The sequence below is a fragment of the Lathamus discolor genome, chromosome 6, assembly GCF_037157495.1.
Source record: "Lathamus discolor isolate bLatDis1 chromosome 6, bLatDis1.hap1, whole genome shotgun sequence".
In the NCBI taxonomy this organism is placed as follows: domain Eukaryota; kingdom Metazoa; phylum Chordata; class Aves; order Psittaciformes; family Psittacidae; genus Lathamus; species Lathamus discolor.
The window spans coordinates 31,461,479-31,486,960 of NC_088889.1; the positions used below are offsets into that span (position 1 = coordinate 31,461,479).

Here is a 25,482-nt window from a genome sequence, read left to right on the forward strand (position 1 = left end):
ATGTCTGCTACAGTTTTATTGTAATAAGGAAAATAATGTGGACCTGATGAGAGGTCTGTGGTGTCGTTTTGTTTTTTTTCCCTATAATGTTATGATTTTTATCAAGATATACAAAAGAATTCAAGTCCCAAATCTAGTGAAAACTTGCTCTCACATCTGCTTAGGCAGTGCAGTACATGACTCACTGTAAGGCTTGTAAGGCTTTCCAAAGAAGAAAAATTCTTAAAATGGATTATTAATAATAAAAATTAATTTTAACATGTTAAATAGGTAGATACAATGTAAAAAGTGGACCAGAGTGTTTTTAAGTAAGGAACTTATTAGTTCCTCTAGTTAGTTAGTTGTTCCTTCTTACTAACAAGGAATCCTTGTTGTATATTGCTCCTGTAGTTTTGTCCATCTTGTGAAAGGCTTAATGGTTTGCTGTTACTAGGCTAGAGCTGAAAAAACAATGCTGAGTGCTTCGGGTAACTTAACTGTAGACATAAAGAGATGTTTTGGTCATGTTCTTCATTAAATCCTAAGAAACATCCATCTTGGCTCAACTGTGTTGAGGCGAACAATTTTTTATCATATTATTTTTTGCCAGTAAAGGCTTATAAAATATCTATATAACATTATTAAAATGTATTTTGCAGAGTTTTAAGACAAAAGGTGTGAAATAAAACTTGTTAGACATGAGGCTAAATAGACTACAGAAAACTACATTTCATCAGAATGGGCATTGCTCAGTCAGTAAGTCAAGGAAATGTCAATGTAGAAGATTTTATTGCATAGCCAATTTCTACTAATGATAAACTGCTTGTACAAATAAATGCAATAATCTAAAAGCAACATTCATGCCAGTTTAACTTCCACTTGTGGTAATGGAAAATACTGCCTGCATTTATATGGTAGTGTTAAATACAGTGGGGGGTGTGTGTGTGTGTGTTGAATTTTTTTTTCTTGGTTTTTGTTTGTTTGCTTTGTGGTTTTTGTTTGTTTTTTTAAATGTCACAGTAATATATGTATGGCAACAATAATACCTTTATTAATTTATCCATCTATCCAGATTATGGAATGATTTCTAGGGATGCAGGGCATAAATCTGTAGTTAGGATTCTTATAAACTCTTTCTTCACTTGCCTTACTCTCGAAAAGCATATTTTCTGTATTCTCTTTGTTAAGAAGCTGTTAGCTACCATCACTATGAGCAGCTGAGAGACAATATAATGATATCCAGCAAATAAAATCAATGATTTTGTTATGAAATCTATTTTGTTTATCTTGCATCTGGAGCATCTTGAAAGGGCTTTGAGTTTGGTTCATAACAAAATAGGGAAATAACTCATTTTTTGTATAGGTTTAGGTGGTAGTTTTCCCAGTGCTCAAGCATGCAGAATAAATGCATTTACAAACTTCCATAAGTACCCAAATAAGATTATAACAAGTATTACCATGAACAGGAGAGTTCTGACTCAACTTTCCCAGTAGGTTAGACTCCCGACATGAACTACGTGTACACTGGAGTTTTCCTACCACTGAAAATCCTGCTCTGCATTGCCACCTGTTTTCATGTAATTTGAAGTAATGTAATAACCTGTAACCTCCTGTTAAACCAGGTTCTAAAAGTACCTGGAGAAATTATGCCTGGGAGACAGAAAGACACATGTTCAAGTGGCATAGTTACACAGGCTTTCTCTTCTCAGGAAAAAGGCTAAAAAGTGCATGTGACGAGATAGGTTTTATTTGTTTTTTTTTTTTAATTGTCTCTTCAGAATTTGGTCACAAATTGGTAATGTGCTTCTTTTAGATTTTTTTCCGTATCTTCTGTATCAGTTCTAGGCAGATAAATATTTCTGTGTTTTATGTACTGCATTTTCCACATTCCAATGTTTTACTACAAAACTTGATAGATATTAACAGACTTGAACAAAAACATTGCTCCACATCAGTATGTAAGCATATATTTTAAAGCCCATTCTTTCCAAGCTAGCAATCAAGCCTCACTCATTTGATGACTTCCAGACTATCAGCTCCCAGGACCACCATTTTGTTCTGAATCATTTTCTCTCTGTTATTAATATTAACTTAGTATTATTCTCTCCTGTTGATAAAAATTAATAGCTTTTTATGGATTATTAATAAATTAAAGGTAGGAAACAAGGATTAAGAAACAGTTTTATAGTTTTCTAAAAGAAGAAGCCACCAATGGGATCCCTCGGAATCTGACAGTTCAACATCTTCAAAATGGCTGCAAACAGTAGTGAACATAAAGTTGTAAAAGTCTGCAGATGGTGCAAAAGTCTTCAGGCTAATCAGCTGGAAAGCTGAGTGAGAAAAGTTGCTGAAGTATTTCAGAAATAAATTAAAGAATGATCAAATAGACCAGCTTGGCAAGTGCAAAGCGGTGTGTATAGGGAAGCTAATCCTAACATCTACACACAATAGTTAGTTACTATCTTTTGCCACTCAGGAATAGGCTCTTAGGAGACACTGTAGCTCAGGAGAAGCCAAAAGCCAAATAGAACGATCAGAAGGTATTGGGAAAAGAGCAGAAAGCAAACCAGCCATTCTAATTCCATATAATCCCTAAACCCATGGTACATATACATTTTAATCACTACATGAAATTCTGGTCATGCAGCAGTATTAGTGTAGGAGTTAGAAAAACAAAAGAAATTCAACAAGGAGAACATTATGGCCTAGCTTTAATACATAAAGAAAAAAGGCAGACTTTCCAGCCCAGACAGGAGAATACTGAAGTGAAATATCTTAACAGTGTATAAGATTTTGCAAAGAAAGTGAGTAGGGACGCTTATTTTTCATCACAATGCAAGAATCGGGCACTGGGCTTGAGACAAAAAGGAAATACTGTTTCAGACAATACATAATTAATTTTCCTTCCTGCCCAAGAAGGCGGAAATGTAACAGCATAAAAAACTATTTTTCCAGTTCCTTTATGGAGGGCAGGCTCATGGATACCATTAAACATGATGGGCAACTCCCTGGTCAGGAGCTCACAAAGGACTAAGTGCAGGAAGTTATTTCTTCCCTAAGCCCTTGCTGCTGGTGTTTGAGGCAAGCTGCCTGGCTAGATGAGCTTTCAAACATACAGTGGATACTAACTGAAAGGATGCACGGCTTCTTACAACATTCTCCTATACAGCTGAACGTTCCAGTCCCAAGGAGACTTGTTGCTCCTGTGTTCCCAGGGTGGTAAAGGCTCCTGTGTTCCCAGGGTGGTAAAGGAAAGGCTGGCTCTGGAAACCCCATGCCCTCCTCTTCCCCTAGCAGTTCCCTTCTCTAGTCTAGTGACGGCAGCGGAAGGCGCAAGATATGCAAATTTCATTAGAAAATAACCCCAACACGTAAACTTATTTCCCTCAGCAACCTCCGGGCGCCGCAGCCATTTTAAGAGGTCTCTAGGGCGAACTACACCTCCCAGAGTGCTCCGCGCCGCGGCGCCATCTTGCCCCGCCGGCCTGCGGGTCAGTTCAGGCAGACAGTACTGATGGTAAGCTGAGACATGGCCTTGTTCCCGGCTTTTGCCTGTGCCGCCGAGCCCGGGGAGCCCTCAACCAGCAGCGGCGAGGGCTCCAGGAAAGGTAAAGTCCTAGGAGAACCCTCCTTCCCCCAACAGCCCCCCGCGGCCCGGTGCTCGGGCAGCCCATCCGCTTCCCTCCGCCTTCACACGGAGTCCTGTGCGCCGGGCCGGCCCTCTTGCGCACCCCGCCGGGCCTGCTCTGGCCGCGCAGGCCCTGGCGCTCCGCCCCCGCCCCGGGTTGCGGCATGGGCGGTGCCAGCGCTGGGGCCCGGGCCGCCGGCCGCGGTGGGCCGTACCCAGCGCTTCCGGCGGCTCCTGAGCGCGGCGCGGGGTTTCTCCGCCCGGCCGGCCCCCGCTTCCCGAGCGCCGGGTGTCCCTCAGCCGCGCTCCGCCTTCACGTGCGGCGTGCCCCGCGCGAGGCGTGTCGCCGGCGCGCGGAGTGAAGTTAACTTCCGCGAGCTGAGTTTGGGGAGAGCCTGCAATAGGAGCGTTTTTGTGAAAACGGTGTTGTGCGCTCGTTGGCGGGCGTGCAGATTCCCTTCCAGCTGTCTGTTGGTGCGTGTTGGAGGCATGGTTGTTGAGATACCTTTGGAAAAATCAGTGTATGTTAACTTCGTGTGTGGTGGAGAAGGCTTGTTTTATGCAGAAAATCAGGTGGTCGTGGTTTTATTTTTAACCGCTAGCCTTGGGTAACTTGAAAAGTGTCTTTTCATTTCCTTGTTTGTTAAGTCAAATTTTAACGTGTTTTTTTTTTTTTTTCCTATTTATTTATTTATGGAAGGTCATGAGATTATGATTCCGTTTATCACTTTGACTGTCATGGTTGCTGTCTAACAAGTTGTGGTTTTATTAAATGAGTAAAGAACCCTGTGTGGTCTGTTGACAACCTCTGCAATATACACATTTCCTAATTCTACTGGGCGATGTTTTGAACTAGGCGTTTTGCTCACCAGCTGCCACCAGCCTCGAGTCTGCCCATCCTCTAGGCACTACAGCAAGGGGAAACACTAAGATAATTGTTTACTTAGGCTGAATTTATTGTATATTTGGTTCAGTCAGCATGGTGACTTTTCTAAGCTTTTAGCAACGCAGATGGGGGTTAGTTCTTGTTCACCTGTTGATACTGATTCTGCCAGTACAGAGATAAGGAGCCTTTCTGGTAATAACACTTGGTGCAGGGAGTAGTGGACATAAGATCCCAAATTACAGCTTCTAGGAAGGGAGGAGCTGCTCTGCCAGGCAGGAGTACAGTAGAATTCTCTAGTAGTAAGACCTTGTTTATATTGTAAAACTCTGGGAATTTATCCTTTAGGACAGATGTATCAGGTTTAGTCTGTATCATTGCAGACCACCTGTCTGGAAGATCAGATTACACTGAAAAAGTTGTTAAAACTATTTTTTTGATCTATATTTCAGTTATTTGCACTGTTTGTGAGCTATATTTTGATCTACTGGAAGTTTTTTGTATAAGAATTACTGACAAAACTTTAAGGAACATAATTTATGGAGCTTTTTTTAGTTAATATTGTACTTTGTTTTTAACAGCTGCACTTCAGTGCAAATTATAAAAATCAAGTATCAACTCAGAACCACGTTTATGGTGGCATATATCAAATTTCACGCTTTCAGCTTGTGAGAACTTGAGAACTTGATGAACAACTTTGGTATCTCTCTGATAGATGGCTCTCTTTCCTCAGAGCTGATAGGAAGCCAAAGTCTGTCATAATACAGCAGTCAGAGTACGTTGTATTTATGCAACACTGAGGTATCTTTTGCAGTCATTTAGGACTGCTTCATAGTTTTATTGTTGAATTTGAGGTAATAGTGTAAACATGCTGGCCATGTTTCGTTCCTCTGACCACCTCTGTATCAGACTCTTACAAACCTTCCTAAACCATTTTTAAGTGCTGCCTGAAACAGAAGTGTTGCTGTACTCTCTTCCAGCCCTGCTAGATTGCCGAGTTGCAGCAACCTCTAGAGCACAAAGTAATTTTGTATACAGTTTCTTACAATTATGTTGTCAAGCTTAATTAGCTTTAGGTAGAAGATAAATTGCAAGTTTATCAGTAGCCATGAACAAAGCAGTGGTAATAATTAACCCTACTGACAGTAGTAAGCATTCTGCACAGCATTATTTAGAATCTGAACTATTCTATGGGTAGGATGATGCAGTGAGTTTTTTTTTTTTTGCTGAAAACATTTTCAGGATTCTGGGAGGCAGCAAAAGGCTTTGCATAACTCTTTACAATTGTCTCTGTAGGCATGCACTGTACACTTAATTTTCTTGGATTTTTTTGCTTGGGAAAGTATAAAAAGAATGCAGTTGGATTTCTTCTACTACTGTGCTCAGAAATGTGGGTGATAGAGCAATAATGGGTACATGCATGTTATCACAAAAGAAGTTTTATAATATTTTTTATTCTTTATGCTCAGATGTAAGTCTCATCTGCAAAAATGATAAACTTTTTAGGCACCTGACAAGAAAAGATAACAACAGATTGAAAGGTAGACTTTTAAAGGTTGGAACGCATTTTGGTGTTTGAAATGCTTGTATCCAGCTAACTGATTCACTGGAGATTATTTACAAGGAGGTTTGGACTTGTGTGTTGTGTAATGGAAAAAATTGTTCAGCTTTTTCCAAAGTATTAGGTCAGTTTGATTAAATTGCTCAGAAAATACTGTAATTGGAGAATTCTGAACATTTCTCTGGTGTATCCACAGAGGCATACGGAGTGTGCTATAGGGTTGGTTCTTGCAGTGTGATCCTTCAGTGTTTTAAAAACGCAATTTGATCTCATCTGCTCAGGTAGAACCAAGTTACAGGCACAGTCAGGGGATTAATGTTTATGACTCCATTTCTCAAGGTGAGTTTTCCTTGGAGGCCCTAAACCAGTAATTTAAAATATAAAAAATAAACTTTATTCTTCTTGTGTTCTCTTAATTGTGTTGCACCAATTTAATGAGTGACTTTATAACTGTAAGGGAGTAACAGATACTTTCAGGTAAAGTTAAGTCAAGATGACATCTTGGAAGTTTATTTCTAATAGTTAGTGGTGATAATATACATTATTTTGCTATATTTAAGGTGACTATTCTATGGAAATGAATCTTACGCGTGCTTGCTGTGCATCTGTCTGCTAGCCTACTTCCTCAGTATCTCTCTCTTCCTTGTCAAGTTTTAACCGTTTCGGTCATGTTTGTTATAGTGGGAGAGAGAAATTGCGAAAACAGAGGAGGTCTGTGAAAATCTACGTTTGCTCAGGAAAGATAAGTCTAGATAAAGTGCCACTGCTCCAAGAGAGGCTATAATATGAATTGAACTGTTACCAGGGTAGATGGGCTTGGCAATGAGCATCTGTACATTAACCAACCAGGAAACATTTTTGACATCACAGTCTGACATGGCAGAGGCTCCCTCTTGCCCAGCTGATAATCAGGGAACATGACAAAGTACTATAGAAGGGTCTAGAGAACCTAGATAAATTCCTGAAGCTGTGGTAGCAGTGGGGAGTGTAAAGGATGGAGGGTACAACTCAGAAATCCAGGCTTCATTCTTCTGTTTGAACACCTTAAAACCCTTAATTCTGAGTTAATTTGCAGAAGGGAAGAGGGGAATTACAAACTTTACCAATGCACTCTTTAAGAATGTGGTTTGATCTTAGAACAGGCTTTTAAACACATAAATATAAAGATAACCGCTTTCCACTGTTCTGCCTGTTCAGGTCTAGCCTCTTGTTTAATTTGTGTTTTGTGCCTCAGGGAAATTTATATCATTGGTCATCCCCATGTCTTAGTGTGTCTTCTAAACAGCTGGAGCTTTACTGCCTTTTTTGTGTGGGTTTTTTTTGGGTTTTTTTTTTTCTCTGTTCGTTTTGTCAGTATGATTGGTAATGTAATTTTAAAAATAAATCTGTTGCTTTATATTTTTCAGTTGTTAAGACTGAAGCTCTTAGTGCTGCTTAGGATCTGAATCTCCATTTGGAGGTTATTTGGCACTGTAGTGCCATAAGGCTGAAGGTTATAACATTCAGCATACTTGATGTTGTTTGCAAACACTTTTTTCCTGGTTCGGGCTGGTCTGTATCTAAAGTGTTTACACTGAATAATATTTAAAAATGCATTATTTGCATCAGTCTTTGGAGGACCTCACATTATTCTCTTGAAATCAACAAAAAGCCTGTTCTAATGTATAAAGTGTTTTAACAGACCTTAGATCATGAACTTAAATGTCAAACATCTTGGGACTTTTTTCTTAGTGGTCTGAATATTGTAACTCTTGCATTCAGAACTCTGTATGTCTAAAGGCAAATTATTTAACTTTATTCTGCTTTCACGCTTACTTTTAAAAAACCCCATAACCCAATGTTTGTTAAGCATCATGAGTGTCAGTATTACTATGTATCAGGTGATTTCTGAACCATAATTCTTCATTCAAATCACTGCAGAACTACCTTACAATAAATTTATTTCTATAAAAAAATAATACCAGTAAATGATTTGTTACACATTATGAAGGGGAACAATAGCTTATTAAAAAGAAGAGAAGCTCAAAGGCTACAGAGAGTGTCTTCATGACTGAAGTATGCTATTGGAGTTCTGGCCAAACACAAGTTAGATAAGTTTTGTATACCTTTGGAGCAGGTATAATAATCTTAAGGAGATCTCTCTGGCTAATAAGTTACAGTTTTGTGCTGTTACGTGACACACATTTAGACCAGAGACTGCCAACCGGTAATGTTTTCTGTTTTGTTAGGTAGATGTGGGTAATACAACACAAAACAAAACAAAGATGGATTTTTGTTTTAAGGAACTGTCTCCTTTATTTCTTTAAATAAATAAAAGGCTGTATTCACAGATTAGTTGCATTTACTGAAATCTGGAGTGCTCTGGACCATTGTAGTTTCTCTGAATTTGTCTGTGTTTAATGAAAACCAGAGTGTGAATAGTGGAAGAACATTGTAGGGTTGCAGTTTATGCCTGCATTCCTTTACACCTGATCTTCATTACCAAAGGAGCAGAAATAATTGAATATAAGGAAGATAATAATTTTTAAAATCAGTATCACATTTTATTAAATGTACCTCAAAAATTTCAGGTATAAAATGGCAGTATATATACTGTGTGACATATATTGACTTATTAACTCAAATTTAATTATGTAGTTATCAGGTACATGAATTTATTTGACTCCTTGTGTTTTAAGTATATAATAGTTACAGAATTATCCATGAGAAACGTTTTAGTATTTCATGGAAAATACTAAATGCAAGTTTTCTAAGAAGTAATTCTGATTTTAGGTTGGTTCTTAATACATCTCTTACAAGATTGAAATAAGAAAGTAACTTATTGTTGTATAACACTTTATCCCGCAACGGGGGGGAATAATTAGACAGGCTAGTGAAATGTTGCTTGGATATTATCCTGCATAAATCTTTCTCCTTTAAACTCACCAAAGGTTATGGAAGACAGTAAATATACCATTTACTGTTGTAAATGGTAGATTTACAGTTTTAAAGTTACAGACATATACTTAAAATGAAGGCCCTTGTGCCAGGGAGGGTTAATTTAAATGGTAGATTTTGATAATATTTTGGATAGGCAAGTGAGGATCATGGTTTTAAGGTTTAAAATTTTATTCTAATTTTGCATTGATGTATGTTAACTATTTTCCTGGAAGGGAAAATAAAAAATCTCCTGTTGATTTGCAGGTTCTGAGATTCTGCTTTCCAGGCAGAAGGTTACAATAATAAATGTGTGTATTACACAGCTGAATTTTTATTTTTCAGGCTTTATCCTATGTTTTTGTGAGCTGGTGCATAGTGTGGGAGTGTTCTGCAGCCTGTTAGTTGAGGTGCCTTGTGGGTTTGGGTTCTGACAGTGCCTTGAATGGTGGGTTCTCCTCTGCCAAGAGATGGAGGTTCAGGATCAACCAGGGAAGGTAGCCCTCCCTGCAGCCCTTTGGTAGCAGGGGCAGTCTCTTGGGAAATGTGAACTGGAGCTTTGCTTGGTTGTGCATACTGCTTGATGAGTTTAATTTAGGCTAACAAACTGTTCTGCAGCCTGCTCCAGTTTAAATCCTTTTGTGGACAACAGTTCAGGGACTTGAGACAGAAGAAAGAATTTGGTATGAAGAGCTATTTCTGAAAGAAATACTTTAGAAGGAGGAGAGATGTATGGGTTGGCAGACAATGAGTTCATGCTATTTAAGGATTAGAGGTCAGTGTAGTCAAAAGCACAAAGACAGAAGTGTGACAGGAAGAACACCAAGGCAAAAATGGTTGTAAAGAGTGTGAAGAACAGGAGGGAGACCAGATTCCTTTAGTTGTTACCTTCTGTGGTCTGGCACCAGAGAGGCTGCTGTTAAATTTTGTGCTTGTGCGAAATAATGTTTGTTATTTAATATGCTAGAAAATTTCATATACTTAAAAGAATTCTAGAAATGAAATCTCTATGAATTTGTTATGAAAGTTTTAATACCGGTAAAATTATAGCAAAAAATTCCCCCTCCACATCCTGTCAGTATCTGATCTGTTGACTGAAATGGCTGAGGTCTAGATGCAGAATGCTTAATGCTAATATATCAAAATTAGCATCGAATAACCTTTTCTCACACTATTTTGAAGTCTAATACATTCTGTAGTTAGAGAACTGAGAATCCAGTAACTTATTTTGACCTTGTATAAAACATTTGAGTTTTCTTATTAGTACTGGGTGTCCCCATCAATAACATTGTGTCCATGCTGTGAGTAAAGTACATTTTGTAAAAATTAATATTGGACAGGTTGGGGTTTTTTAAAGTATATAGTAGTGTATGAAACATGTTATCTGCTTTTGGTATGAAGTTTCAAGTACCATTGTATACTGGGTTTTTGAAAGCATAGATTGATGTCAAGGGAACATTTCAGCTCCTTAAATATTTTACCACATTACAACCTTGTGTTCTGCTAAATGGAAACTTCATGGACTGCTTTCCAATATGCTCCATTTTTACGCATGACTCAGTGACATTTGCTGTGAATTTAGCTGTCTGTCAACTAGATTAACCCTGAATTTTAGAAAGCACAGCAAGCTAATTTATATAGATCTCACACTTCTCTTTACCTGCAGAATTGGACTGGCTTAGTAACCCAAGCTTCTCCTCAGAAGATGCACTGTTACTGCATCAGCGTGCTACAGAAGGTGCAAATCTTACCCCTGAAAAATCACCACTACTGACAAGGTAGAATATACTTCTGTATCTTTTAAAACAGGCTCTTTCTTATGTCCTGCTTATCTTTTGTTATGAGAGACCAAAATCAGGAGATTTTAGGGCTGCTTTTCGTTCCACTGTTCTTTGTTTTAGAAGTCCTGAACTGAGTCATGTATCAAAGTATGAATAATGCTTCCATGTCCTTCAACTTAAAATAATGAGAAGTTACACTTATGCAGTTACATTCCCATATTCTTTTTCTCACAGCTGCATTTAAATCATTGTTATTTTGGAATGGAAAAGGAACTGAGTGATCATAATTCTTCATTAGCTTTTGAATGTCCTAAGTGACCCTTGAAATAATGTAAAGATTAAGCATGATCTTTGTGATTTCTTTGTGAAAACCTGTTCAGTCAGCCATTTCATAGTTGAGTTTTTTACTTTTTAAAAATCAGTTGAAGATGTGAATTAATGAAATAATTCATGTATGAGGCTGTGCTGTTAGAACATGCTGATCACTCAAATGGGTGATTACATTTTTTTACAAAAATTAGTTTTAAGCAGCCATGTTTGCTGAACAACTGATTTTATTACCTTCACTAGAATAGTTGCTATACTTGGCATATCTACACTGTAACTAGCACTTAGTAATTGATGGAATCAAGTTGCAGTTGCTGAGTTCAAAATCTGAGTAATTTTTAATTTGATACAAGCTCCTGTATTTACAATAAGTGTTGGTGGTCATGATAGAATATACCTTTATACTAACAAGCACTGCTGAATACATCTTTTTGTGTACTTATTCTTACATTTATATGCATTGTGTGATTGAAATCAGTCAATATATTCTGCTTGCATTTCTTCAAACATTTTCCGGACTTTCACGTCATAAACCTAAGGAATTCGCAAATTATCATTCAGATAGGATGACATAGTAAACCCACCATATTTAATTAATCTTTGAAAAATAATTTGTCAAAAACTAGTGTGCAGATGAATGTTTGTCTTTTTGCCAATTACTAAGGTATGTTCTTGGTTTAATATAAACCAATTACTCGACATGATTGGTGGTTTTGTGGGGAGGTTGGTTTAGATTTTTGGTTTGGTGGGTGTGTTTGTTTTGAAGGCCTGCTAATGGTTCTCTCATGGCTTTTTTTTATCGTGGTGCCCTTAGACTGTGTATGTTGGTTGGGGTTTTTTGAGATGCTTTGCTATTGAAATGCTGCATTTCTTTTATTGACATATTAGGGATATTGAGACTTTTCACTCCTTTATTGAAAGGCTCCAGAAAAACTGCTTAAAAAGAGCTTGTGCTTTTAAGGGTTAGAGAAGACATCCATTATTTCAGCTGATTATTAAATATGGGAGTGTTAATAGTACGTGCAATGCTATATATGTGTTTTGCCAAAACTATCTGTCCTTTGAGTGATCTCAAGTCAGTTGTCTGTTGCATGTAGTGTTTGTTGCTACATTATATCATGTAATAACGTTAATTCAGTAGTTATCAAAAATGGCTCCTTAATTGGTGAGATTTGTATTTCTAATCTGAAAGTGATTTTAAAAGTATGTTTTTGATATGTCTTACGTAAATCATAAAGAAACAAGGGAAAAAAGTAAAGGTTTTTCACTTTTGCAGATCATCCTGAAAGATTTCTCATCCTTTTTAGCTTGATCTAAGTTGTCCTGGCAAAATTGGGAAATTTTATCAGCTCAGTTATGTTATTTAATTTGGCAGTGATAACAGATGGATATTTATGCAGATCACACATCAGAATGCTTTTGACAATTAAACTGGTTGTCAGTAATTCCAGCAGCTGAAAAAATACAGTTGTTATTTAATACAGTTTTATATTCTTTGTATTTTATGTGTTGCTGCTAATTCTTCTCTCAAAAAATACAGGGAGAATAAAGATAAAGGGTAAAATGATTCTGAACTTCCTTATGGTGGTATTTCTTTACAATTCTACTATTCAGGTATGTATAGATATATATGTACTTGTTTCCAAGCAGGAGTACATCAAGATCAGAGTTGTCAGGGGAAAGCGATACAGATGAGAATCTGAAACAGTCAAGTAAGAAAAGGAAAAAAAAAAAGAAAAAGAAAAAGCATCACCACTATAAGAAGGCAAAAAAGAAAACCAGAGGGGACTCCAGTAGCAGTGAATCAGATGTGGACATTAAGGACATCAAGGACAAAGGTGCAGGAAGTGGCCGAAATCACCAAAAGGGAGCAGCAGCGAAGTATGTATTTATTACTACTATGAAAGATGTAAGTTCATTGTATTCTTGTACTTGGTACTTATCTCTTCAACTTTATGGATGAAATTCTTACCACTGGGAGGATTCTTTTTTTTCTTTGCAAAGCTGTGTATGCTTAAACCTGCATTCAGAGCAATGAAAACAGAATTAGAACCACTTGCTTAATATGCCCAGATGAAGGAGTTGAAGTTGTTTCAGGGTGCTTTTTTTACTTCTTTCCATAAATTGTTGTTGCTGAGAGAATCCAGAGTTTTCAGGAGACTGTTTTTGAAACCTGAACCACAAAATTGCTCTAAATGCAGTAGGTCTGGTGAATTTTAGAAAGCTTCCCAGGACAGTAAAACTCATTCACTTAGTTACGTATTTGTAGCATGAATTCAGATTGGAAGCTCATAGTTGTCTATGGTTTGGAGGCAGGTGGCAATTTCCACTTAAATTCTTCTGCATAACTGTAATCTGTAAACCACTTTGATGTGCACTGTTTTGTCAAATGCATGGGTATAATTACAGCTAATCAGCAAAGTCTTCATACAGATGATCCTCTTTTTTATGAATTGTAGCATCTTACTAAGAAAAAGTAAATTTTAGAAGTAATATATGGCTTTTAGATGATAGTTTGCCAAGCAATGGATTGACTTAATCTGGCTATTGCTTTCCATAATCACAGATCTAATTTTTGGGAGTGCAAGCAGTGTTTGTGTTTTGTTTTGATGGTCCTGTTGATGTATTTCTAGTTGTTTATCCGACCATGTGACTGATTTTGCAAGAATGGTCATATACCATAACTTTGAGAAAATTAAATAACTACCAAAATGGAATGTTTCCTGGGTTTTGGGAATGCTCAGTATGTGCACAAATGCTTAGAATATACTTCTCCTTCTCTGCAGTCTAGATAAGAAAACATCAAATCCTACCAGCAGTCGCATTGTTTGGCTTGATGATATCCAGGCTTCTACCACAGAAACCTTCATAATAGACAAGAAGCCAGACCCTTCAAATTGGGCCTACAAATCGCTGTATCAAAGGGACATACCAAGGTACAATATATTGGTTTCTATTGGTATTCAGGCTATCATAAAGTCAGTATCTCAAGATTCATTAACTTAAGTCTGGCTGTGATATTTTGGTGTTGGAGATGAGAAGTTAGGATAACTGAATAGTTTGGTTGGTTTTTGTTTTTTCAAAATTTTACTTTACACTGGGCATAGATATTTTCAAAGGGAAAAGATGACATGAAATCACAGAATCACAGAATCCCAAGGGTTGGAAGGGACCTCAAAAGATCATCTAGTCCAACCCCCCCGCAAGAGCAGGGTAACCTACAGTACATCACACAGGAACTTGTCCAGGCGGGCCTTGAATATCTCCAGTGTAGGAGACTCCACAACCCCCCTGGGCAACCTGTTCCAGTGCTCTGTCACTCTTACAGTAAAGAAGTTCTTCCTGATGTTAACGTGGAACTTCCTATGCTCCAGTTTACACCCATTGCCCCTTGTCCTATCACTGGATATCACTGAAAAAAGCCTAGCTCCATCATCCTGACACCTACCCTTTACATGTTTGTAAACATTGATGAGGTCACCCCTCAGTCTCCTCTTCTCCAAGCTAAAGAGACCCAGCTCCCTCAGCCTCTCCTCATAAGGGAGATGTTCCACTCCCTTAATCATCTTTGTGGCTCTGCGCTGGACTCCTTCAAGCAATTCCCTGTCCTTCTTGAACAGAGGGGCCCAGAACTGTACACAGTATTCCAGATGCGGCCTCACCAAGGCTGAGTAGAGGGGGAGGAGAACCTCTCTTGACCTACTAACCACACCCTTTCTAATGCACCCTAAGATGCCATTTGCCTTCTTGGCCACAAGAGCACATTGCTGGCTCATGGTCATCCTCCTATCCACCAGGACCCCCAGGTCCCTTTCCCCTTCACTACTTTCCAGCAGGTCAACCCCCAACCTGTACTGGTACATGGGGTTGTTCTTCCCCAGATGCAAGACTCTACACTTGCCCTTGTTAAATTTCATCAAGTTTCTCCCCGCCCAACTCTCCAGCCTATCCAGGTCTCGCTGAATGGCAGCACAGCCTTCTGGTGTGTCAGCCACTCCTCCCAGTTTTGTGTCATCAGCAAACTTGCTGAGGGTGCACTCAGTTCCCTCATCCAGGTCATTGATGAAAATATTAAACAGCACCGGTCCCAGCACCGACCCCTGAGGGACTCCACTAGCCACAGACCTCCAGCTAGATTCTGCGCCATTGACCACAAATGGTGATGGTGAAATAATGGAATAAAGTGCATGATTTTAATTTTTTTTTTTAAATATTCTCTGTATCCTTGCAGACTACAGGCATGTGAGTTTATAGACCTTCTAGCTGGAGGTGCCCACATGGGGCAGATTCAAAAGCATGATTTTGCGGTCAGAAATCCCAGGTTTTGTTATAAATCATTGGGCGAGTGCCCCTTTTGATCTCTATTATTCTGTTTCTGTCAGAAAAAGAAGGTACTAATAATTTCATGCTAGATTTTTCAAAAGGTTTGTTTCCTTTAGTAGCTTGATATCCTTGCACAGAGTACAGGTACTTCATTAGCAAGCAGATTCTGTGTTAGCCTTTGGTATAATGTCTGGATGATCTATCTTATGCATTGCTGCATTTCAAATGAGTATAAATAAAATTGCATGTTCAACATCCTTGGTGGGTTACTGGTACTGTGATGACCCTTCAGAACATTTCTCCACATTAACAAAGAAGCCCATCCAAGGGAGCCTATGCTGGGCTCATGCATTATGTGTGTACACCTAATTCTTGATGTTCTGAAAGAAAATTGTATATATAAAAAGTAATCATCTGTAGAGGAGGGAGGATTTATGGATTTTATTTTTGTAGTGTATATACCTTTGCAGTAAAATTGCCTGGTTACAATCCATTCCAATTTTCTGTTACCTTCAGATTGTCTGCTATTGTTTGAGATGAAAACTGTTATTTTAGCATTGCACATCACTATTTCTGCCACTTTACTGAAATTACATTCTTGCTAATGGTTTAAGATGTTGTTTTCCTTTCTTAATCCATAGTTATTGCAGCCTTTATGAACCTGCTCTCTCTCTCTTCTCCAGCCCACTGCCTACTTGGCATATAATATGCATAGAGGCTTAGGGATACAGAAAGATTACCAGACTGAACTACTGGTGTCTGAATTTCTATCTAATTTAAATAGCCTTAAATAATGCTGTCTGATGTTCTTTGTCTAGGTTTGTCTACATGGCTTAAAATGATAGAGAAAAAAAAAATCTTGTGCTGAGTATGGCAGATAATGTTGAATTCTGAGGAAGCTTAGTATGACAACAATAAAAGTTGTAATGGCACTGAAAAAATACATAAATTGAAGTCTTAAGTAAAGAGGAAAGTTACCACGTTCTTACACTTTTAAAGGTGTATGCATACATTATTTGGCTTAATTTGTATTACTTATTCCGTTTTCTTGTGTATATTTTAGAAGATGTTTAATTGTATTTTTTCTCCTAAGATATAAAAGGAAAGGAGAGTCCTGTCTTGGCATAGATGCCAAGAAACAGTCTGTAACTTTGGACAGTTCTGCATCAAAAAAGAAGCAATCGCAGAGGCAACCTGAGCGTTATTTCACAAAGGACAATGTGAAGATGCTGAAAACTGATGGAGTGCCTGTTTGCAGCAAAATTTCTCCATCTGGCCCAGCTACTTTTATACCAATTTTCCAAGTGGAAACTGATGATCCTTCAGACACAACGGAGTTAAATCCTCTTGGGGTTTATGATTCATCAACTTTACAGTGGCTACAAGGAAAAGGGTGCAAGAGTGCAGACAGTGAGCGTGAAACTACACAGCAAACAATTCAAGAGCCTGGGATAGACATTAAGTCTGATCTAATGACAAAAGTGGAAGAGCATAACAAGAAAGTCAGAGAAAACCCAGGAGATATTAATGCTTGGATGGAATTTGTTTCTTTTCAGGTATGTGTTCTGACAGACCTGCTTGATTATTGTAAGTAATAAATACATGAACATTTTAATTGTAGTTTCATTTGTTAGGACTGTGTATCTTCCATTGGTGAAGTATGAGCTGTTAGTTCATCTTCACAATTGTCAGCATTCTGCTTGTGATCCTAGGGATGATTCTTTCTAGTGTAAAAATGTTGATTTTTCTTTCTGTTTTAAGGATGAATTGATGGGAGGACCTGGCCCTTATGCCAGTAAGGGAGAGCAGGAAGTAAGAAGAAAATCACTGAAGTTTATCTTAGAAAAGAAACTAGCAATTTTGGAGAGGGCAATTGAAAGCAATCCAAGTAATGTTGATCTGAAACTTGCCAGGCTGAAGATTTGCACAGAATTCTGGGAGCCACCAGCTTTGATCAAGGAATGGCAGAAGCTAATTTTCTTACATCCCAATAGTCCAGAGCTGTGGAAGAAATATCTCCTGTTCTGTCAAAGTCAGTTCACTACCTTTTCCGTTTCAAAAATCAATAGTCTCTATGGAAAATGTTTGACTACATTGGCAGCTGTACAGGACGGCAGCATGGTATCACATCCTCTTCTGCCTGGCACAGAAGAAGCTATGCTAGGTAAGGCTCCTTCTGTTTCACGTTATGGTCAGAATTTCATAGGAGTTAACTACATTTTCTAGAAGAATAGACTTTCCTATGTATTACAGGAAGTGCCTATTCTCTTCAAAATGCCTGTCATCCTGATTCCTTAGCTGAGAATTAAAGCAGATATTCCAGCCAAATATGGATATAACAGATGCTTTTTTTCCCAAAGGGAATTTGTGATATAACATCCAGTAAAGTCTAATGTGCTGAGTGGTTTACAGTACGAATGTCAAGGCTGGAGAATTGCAGCCCACAGCCAAGAGATGTGCTTTTATCTTTGAGAAATATTTATTAAGAAAAATAAGAAGTTGGCTTGTGAAAGAATCAGTTCTCTCTTGTTCAGAAGTTTTATAGGTAATTACTTTAATCCAGAAAAGAGAAGGGACGTGAGAAGTCTCTTGTGAAACTTTCGTTAGCATCCCAGTTTGTAGATGAAGAATTCTAAACTGTAATACTTCGTGATCATGACTTTTTATTTACTGTATACATGTATCTACTACTTATAATTTATGATGTAATTATCCCTGGAAAGAAAATTAGTTGGTTGGGATGCTGGACTGGATTCAGGGAAGAAATGAGTTCATGCTCAGTTCTGGCATGGCCTTTAAATTTATTTGAAGCTAAATGACTTAACCTATCCCTTTTCAATTTTGCTTCTCTGCCTCAGGGGTCATTGTGATTATTAATCTATGAATACAGTGAGAGTGGGAAAATATTAGTGTTACTATGAATATGTTAGGGTTTTTTTCGTTTTAGAATTTATTTTAAATATAGAGGAGACTATTATGAAGCAGTCCACGTTTCTTCAAGTCCTGTAATTGCTGTTTGAGCAATGATGCTATGTTATGCAATATCTAGTCTGGACTTAACAGATCAAGATGCTGGGTTACAGGTTGTTAGATCGAGATGCTGGGTTACAGGTGTTCAGATCTTTTGTGGTTTTTGGTTGATTCCTCTTGGATCAAGCACTGGAAAAACTGCTGGAAAGGAAAAATCCTGTGCTGACAGGTGGATATTATACTGCCTGATAGTTTATAATTGCTTCTACTGTCTCTGATTTCCAATGCTTCAGTCAGTTGGGCATGTGGGTGCAATCACAATGAATGATTCTCAGGACAAATGTTTTATTCTTCTATTATTTTTTTTTTCTTTTTCCCCAATCAGGAAGGTTTTCCTTTCATTTTGTTTGCCTGCACAGAACATACTTGACTTGTTAAATACTATTTATCCAATGGTATGACGTTACTGTTTTTTTAAATTGAGTTCCTTTAAATTGATTCAAAATACTTGTTTGCTGACAATGTCTATAGATAGGTTAAAATGAAAATGAGCTAAACTTTGTGTTTCTGTTCCACTCTTAATGTCTTGTTCTGTATTCATACTGTAGCAATTAGTTTATGAACACTGAGGTTTGGGTTTTTTTGTTTGTGTGTGGGTTTTTTTGTTGGCTTTTTTTTTTTGTTTGTTTGTTTGTTCGTGGTTTGTTTGGTTCTGCCCCGCCCCCCCCTTTTCGAATTCAAATGATAGGAGTGGAGAAATTTCCAGTGGGGAGACTTACTGATCTGAGATTTTTTTTTTTTAGTGACTCAACTATCTAGTTCTTGGGCTGAATTTGCATTGTCAGTGTACTTATTAGGAAGATTACCAAATTTTTCATTAAGATAAATATACAGAGAATTTCACGGATTGATTAGGATGTAAGTAGCAGTGTGGAAATCTGGTAGGCTTGTCTTCAACCTTTGACCTTTGTGATGACAAAGTGTAAGAGGCAGTTTTAAATAGTGGTGGACCCTGCCATCTAGTGTTCATTTCAGTACACTGTACTATCTGCTTGAAAATAGATGGGTGTTTCTTTACAACATGAAATTTAAGAAAGCAGGTCAAAATCAAGTTGTAGCTGAGTTTTACTTAAATTTTGAGATACTAAGTTGTAATGTTTTACATTTACTAAGACCTGTTAATATAAAGCAGATGAAGGTAAGCATTCTCAAATTTTGCTGTGAGAAAGGAGTCCTGGTTTTCATATTATACCTACTGGCTGGGAAGAAACAACCTTATATTTCAGGTCAGCTCAGCTGCAGAACTATCATAGCATCATGACTTGGATTAAGTGTCTATTCAGGATTTTTTCAGCTTTCACCACAAAAAACCCAACAAAACAACCAAAAAAACCAACCAAACAAGAAGCTGATCTTTGCATTTCTTCAAATATCTTTCTTTTTTATCATGCAGAAAACCTTATGCTAGAATTTATTTTTGGCTCCAGTTTGGCAGCAAGTCCTAATGAGAGATTCTCTACTTTCAGACTATTTTAATCAAAGCTGTTTGAAGCTGAGAGGCTTCCGTGTCAATTGGATACACTACCTAAATTGGTAAAAATACTTTGGAAGGTTCTTTTATGTACTTAAGCATACTTTTTGTTGTTTAAATACCTTCAGAAGTTGCAGGGTTTTCGTTATCAGAAACAGTCACTGACTTTGCAGGAAAATCAGGTGGAATGCCTAGTTTGTATATTCTGAGTTCAGATTTTTATGTGTACACATCTGATGTAAATCTGAATAGAGGTAAAAGGAGTAAATTTTTTACCACTTTGTATTAAAAAATAAGATCTTCATTAAGAAGCAGTTGATGTGTGTATGTAGCCACTTAAATATTTTGGTTGTTTAAAATCCTCCAAAGCAAATGAATTTAATGAAGAAACAGTAGTATTTGAAGAACTGTTTTCAAAACTAATTATTTAAGACTTCATTTATGGGGCTTGAGTTGTTTTGGTTTTTTTCTTAAGCCTGTTAATATAATAATTTAAAGCAATTTGGTTTTTGAGCAGCCATTGTTTTGTTAAGACTTGAATGTAATTTGGAATGATGGAGTATCTTTGAAGTGTCCTTGAACCGGCCTAGTGATAGAGGTTTTCATAATACTGTTTTTTTTCCAGCTCTTTCGTTTAAGACTCTGTTTGCAGATACATGAATAGAGAAACTGGGGCTTCACTTCCCTTTCTAAGCTGAGAATTGAGACTCTGTGTGTGGTAGGGATATGACAGTGATTACAGAAATAATTTATTGAAGAGCAAGGGGTAGGACTCTAGTTTTAAGCAGTAATACTTTGACCAAAAGACGGACTTCTCTTAACCAAGTTCTTATGTAAAGGAATAGAAAAAGGGAATGACAGTTGAAATGAAATGGAATGTTACTGACATATTACTGGTGTAACTAGCTCATACAACATAGAGGCAAAAAGGGTTTTTGTTCTGATCACTTACTGTGTGATTTATAATAATGCCCAGCACCTTCAGAGGTGGCAGTGACCCACTCTAACAGATGTTGGATAAACTGAAGTTGGAGCCATTGCATATATACTTTTATTCATCAACAAGAGCAGTGCTTGTGTGGCACCATCTCTTGGTGCATTTGAAGTGGGAGGTCTTAAAGTTAATTAAACTATAACAGTTTTGATATGAATTTCTCACATGCAATATCTGCTCCCTGTGTTTTGGATTTTGATACTGTTCAATAACATTTACACTCTATAACACTTATGTCTTCTTTATTACAGCCCACAAATATACAATACTTGGCAACAAAATTTATTTGAAATATTAAAATTTTATCTTTACAGCTATATTTGTTCAGCAGTGCCACTTTCTGAGACAGGCTGGTCATTCTGAGAAAGCAGTGTCTTTGTTTCAGGCTCTGATTGACTTCACCTTCTTTAAACCTGACAGTGTAAAAGATCTGCCAACAAGGGGACAGGTAACAATTTCCATTTAAATGGATGTATGTCCTTTTGCATTACAGAGAATGTTGCAATAGATAAATGTTGATTAATTTTAAAGGGCATGGGGAAATATTTTGAATCACAACTTACTTTGTGGTTCTTCAAGGTGATGCTTGCATTGGAAAAATGCTTGTGAGTCCTCTGGAACTGCCTGCCAAATGGCTGCTTCTGCTGTATGTAGTGGAAGTGTGATAACCAGTCATTTCATGTCCTTTTTTTTTTTTCCTAATTAAATAGGAAAAGAAATGAGCTGGGTGACCAGTGTCTGTATCTAGTTAGCACTTCCCCTGCTTCTTTTCCCCAAAACTACTGCTGTGTTTTGTTACTGTTGATGGAGAAAGCTAATAGGACCTATAATCTCTGTTCCGCACAGTTCTTGCAAACTTCTTAGGTTCTCCATTATTTAATATCTTCAGTAATTCTCTGATGGCTACATTAGGAATACATTTATGCTTTAAAGTATCTTTTATTTGACGCATGAGGTTCCATTCAGTTTATTCTGTTAAAGTATTAAATCACATTTTCTCTTTGTTTGCTCAGGAGGGTATTGGGCGTGAACCCCAGTAATAATCAGTAAGTTGATATTAGAGGGGGCAGTTGCCTGTGTAGCATCATCCCACTGAATTGCCAGGAGGTGCTTTCTTTTTAACGAGCGGTAGGGAGGGCCACCAGTTAGGCAGCTGGCTACCAGAGAGGACAGAAATGTGATTTCCTTCTGTTACATCAGCTTCTTGCCCAGCAACCATTAATGAGACTCAATTTTTGCTCTTTAGGTTAATGCACCAATGGGCCAGTCTTCTAGTTCAAATAATAGCAGTGTCCTCTTAAAGAGCCAAAACTTTGAATGGAACAAGAAAACTTTGACTGAACGAGAGTTCGATCAGAATTGCCATGCAGGATAGGAGCTTAGGTATAGTTAAACAGATAAAGCTAGAGTTATACTTCCAGTAATTTGAAAAACTTCAGGATTATCTGTAATGTTTAAAAACTCTTAGGAAAGCAGGATGCAAAGGAATGTCAGTTTAAAAGGACAATATTTAGGTTGGAAGGTGCAGTTTTTGAAAACAGAAAATGCCAGGTTTACGGCTGATTGCACATTCTGCCCTGTTACAGAAGCGTTGTGGCTCAGTCTTGAGTTACTTATTTCTGTAATGTTTTCACATTTCACTTTCTCACTTGGAGGAAAGAATGAATCCATGAGGAGTTGCTGTAAGCCCTGCATTTTCTGATATGTTGATAATTTTTCTTGGAGTAAAATCTATTGTTAATATTTGTATTAACAGTGATGTATTTATGTCCAAGACAAGGTTTGGTACACAGCAGAACGAACAGTAGGAGAGTGACAATCATTAGAGCTAAGTATACACAAAGTAGGGGCAATTAATGACTGTAAAGATGACAGATTGCATACTGGCAGTGACAAAATCAGGACTAGAACCCTGGACTTCTGATTCACTGGAAAATGCCCTGAAGTTATTGACTATCCTGAAACCTGAGAGGTGAATGGCCCTGATCTTTTCCTCTTGTCCTCAGCCTGGTCATATTTATGTCCAACTTTAACATTTTGATTTGACCATAGGTGTATGGTTGTCTGAATTATGATTCAATTAGCCAAATTCTTCATGGTCCCATGGAAGATAGGGAGAAGGAGAGATTTGGTTTCTGAAAGACGCATCTTGGGGACTTTGGCACAGAAGTCTTTTGCTTTCTTTAAAGTCTAATACCTTTTATAAACAATCTTGTTTCCATGTTCATGTTTCATGTTCATGAAAAGAGCTGATGACAGTCCTGCTGTGCCACAGGCATAATTGAAGTACTCAGTTCTTACTGCCGGTTCTTTACCAGGATCTAACAAAGCCTTGAAATACAGAAATTGCACCCAGATAAATGATTTTAGGGTCTGGAAAACTTAAGTTGACCCAGGTAGTGTCTGTACAACAGCAAAAATAATTTTCCTGTGTTTTGTTTTGGTTGCCCCTGCCCAAACCAACAGGTGGAATTCTTTGAACCCTTTTGGGATAGTGGAGAACCACGAATTGGAGAAAAAGGAGCAAGAGGCTGGAAAGCATGGATGCACCAACAAGAAAAGGGTGGCTGGATTGTTAAGGCTGGTATGCCTATGTCAATATGTGTAGTTGTAAATTCATGTGTTCTTCTGAACATTTTGATTAGAATGGTACAAGCTGTTTCTTCTCATGCTTTTGCATTGAACTTTAAAAAAATACTTACCAAGATTAAGAACTAGTATATCATGCTTCACAGGGAAAAGCATGTAAGTGAAGTCTGGCTTTTGCATTTGCTGGATTAATTTTCTTCAATAATTTTGTGTGCTTGTCCTGATTTGGCTTTAGATGATGATGATGATGATGAAGAGATAGATGAAGATCAAGAAATAAAGGATAAAACTCTCCCCAAGTGGCAAATTTGGTTGGATATTGAACATTCTCGTGAAGCCAGGCATTGGTTACCTTGGAGGCCAGACAAAAACAAAACAGAAGCTGAAGAAGATTGTGAAGATCCAGAAAGACAGGTCACTGAGATATAATGAAATAATGATAAGATGCATTATCCTTTCATGTGAATTCATTGCCAGTGGGTATTTTAGAGGAGTAATCCTTCTCTTCATTTGGAAAAAATCTTTTATTTCTTTGGAACTCAAAATGTACCTGAGGTTTTGTGCTGAGACTTGTGAAATCCATGTGAAGCTCAGAGTAAATTTTGGAAAGGATTGTAAGCAAATAGTCTTGTCTTTGCTCTTCTGTGATTTCTCTCATCTGTATGTGGAAATGTCACAGAAGTCTCCCTCTAAGAAGATGCATGTGTTAAATCAGTAAAGATTTTGTTGCCTTCAAGTCAGATAGTTGGATTTTTAATTTTTTTTTTCCATATTGGGAGAAGGGTCAAGTCAGGCATTGATTTTTCAAATGAAAGTGTGTTGAATGGCCAAAGCAGTAATAGTTTCAGACCTTCATTTTGCAGGTTTTTTGTGGAGGCCTTTGATACTCAAGGGCAAAGCAGTCTCTTGATAGCAAATTTACAGTCTGACTGGAAGAACACATTGCTTAAGTTGTCTGTTTTGAATTTGAATGACATGCTATTACCATTTCGTACTAATTCTAAATCTTTATTGACTTGAAACGGTTATTTAATTACATAAATTACAAGTTTTTTAATTCTATTTGATTGCAGAAATTAATGGCATTTGTTTCAATTTGGATTTTTTTTAGGTATTATTTGATGATCTTGGACCATCTTTAATCCGGATTTCTAATCCAGACCTTCAATGTCAAATACTGTACTCATTTTTGCAATTCCTGGGAGTTCCATGTACAAAGAAACTCTTTCCTTCCAACCTCTATATTGCCATGGATGAAAATAACATCTTTGACAGTGTGCTTTCTGATGAAAAGCCACTCACTTCTGTTGATTTTCTACTTTCTGGGTTCAACAGTATTGGTCATATGAACACAATGCTACGAGGGAGACATCACATAGGCCACTACAGAGAAGGAGAGGAGTTCATACAGAATGTTTTTCATGTTCTGTTCCCGCTGTTTTCAGGAAAGGAAAAATGTAACCTATCCATTTGTTGGTTACAGTATGAAATATCTAAGGTAATGAGGAATCTGCACATAATCACTTATGTGATGTATGGCTTTCTTGTATATTAATGGCTATATTGAATTAAAATAAATATTGCTGAAAATTAAGTCTCGTAGGACTAAGTATTCACATCAGGAAATAATGCTTAAGATTGCACTTAAAAAAACCCAACCAAACAAACCACCCAACCCTTCTCTTCAGTATGTGTTACATATGGCATACAATTAACAAAATATTGTTTCGTAATTTTGGATAAATGTTACTGTATGATACATCGCATGCTAGCCAGGAATGGATGCAAGTGGGTTTTTTTTTTCCGCAAAGTGAGTCAGCCAAGTACTTCTACCAAACTATACTATTAAGCACATAATCCCCAATACCATGTAAGAGCTTATCAAGTAATTTACTACTTGCTATACAAGTTAAATTTGTTGTTTCCTTCAATAACATTACACCTTATCACTTAAGTACAGATTTATTTAAGTAAAACTGCTCTAATAGATGCCCACAGAA

General features: G+C 37.5%; 1 protein-coding gene across 2 annotated transcripts in view; it reads left to right on the forward strand.

Moving 5' to 3' along the window:
* The first annotated feature begins 3,435 nt into the window (after nucleotides 1-3,435).
* Nucleotides 3,436-25,482, forward strand: part of NRDE2 (NRDE-2, necessary for RNA interference, domain containing) — a 30,688-nt gene continuing 8,641 nt past the window's right edge. The window contains exons 1-11 of one of the 2 annotated variants that reach the window (XM_065685851.1): nucleotides 3,436-3,587; nucleotides 10,634-10,745; nucleotides 12,726-12,913; nucleotides 12,947-12,956; nucleotides 13,862-14,011; nucleotides 16,492-16,954; nucleotides 17,160-17,562; nucleotides 21,208-21,341; nucleotides 23,360-23,477; nucleotides 23,718-23,896; nucleotides 24,594-24,980. In XM_065685851.1, coding sequence (XP_065541923.1) covers nucleotides 3,509-3,587; nucleotides 10,634-10,745; nucleotides 12,726-12,913; nucleotides 12,947-12,956; nucleotides 13,862-14,011; nucleotides 16,492-16,954; nucleotides 17,160-17,562; nucleotides 21,208-21,341; nucleotides 23,360-23,477; nucleotides 23,718-23,896; nucleotides 24,594-24,980 — 2,223 coding nt within the window. In that variant the 5' untranslated portion in view covers nucleotides 3,436-3,508. Of the gene's footprint in view, nucleotides 3,588-10,633; nucleotides 10,746-12,725; nucleotides 12,957-13,861; nucleotides 14,012-16,491; nucleotides 16,955-17,159; nucleotides 17,563-21,207; nucleotides 21,342-23,359; nucleotides 23,478-23,717; nucleotides 23,897-24,593; nucleotides 24,981-25,482 lie in introns of both variants that reach the window. The other variant, XM_065685852.1, reaches the window with a different exon arrangement.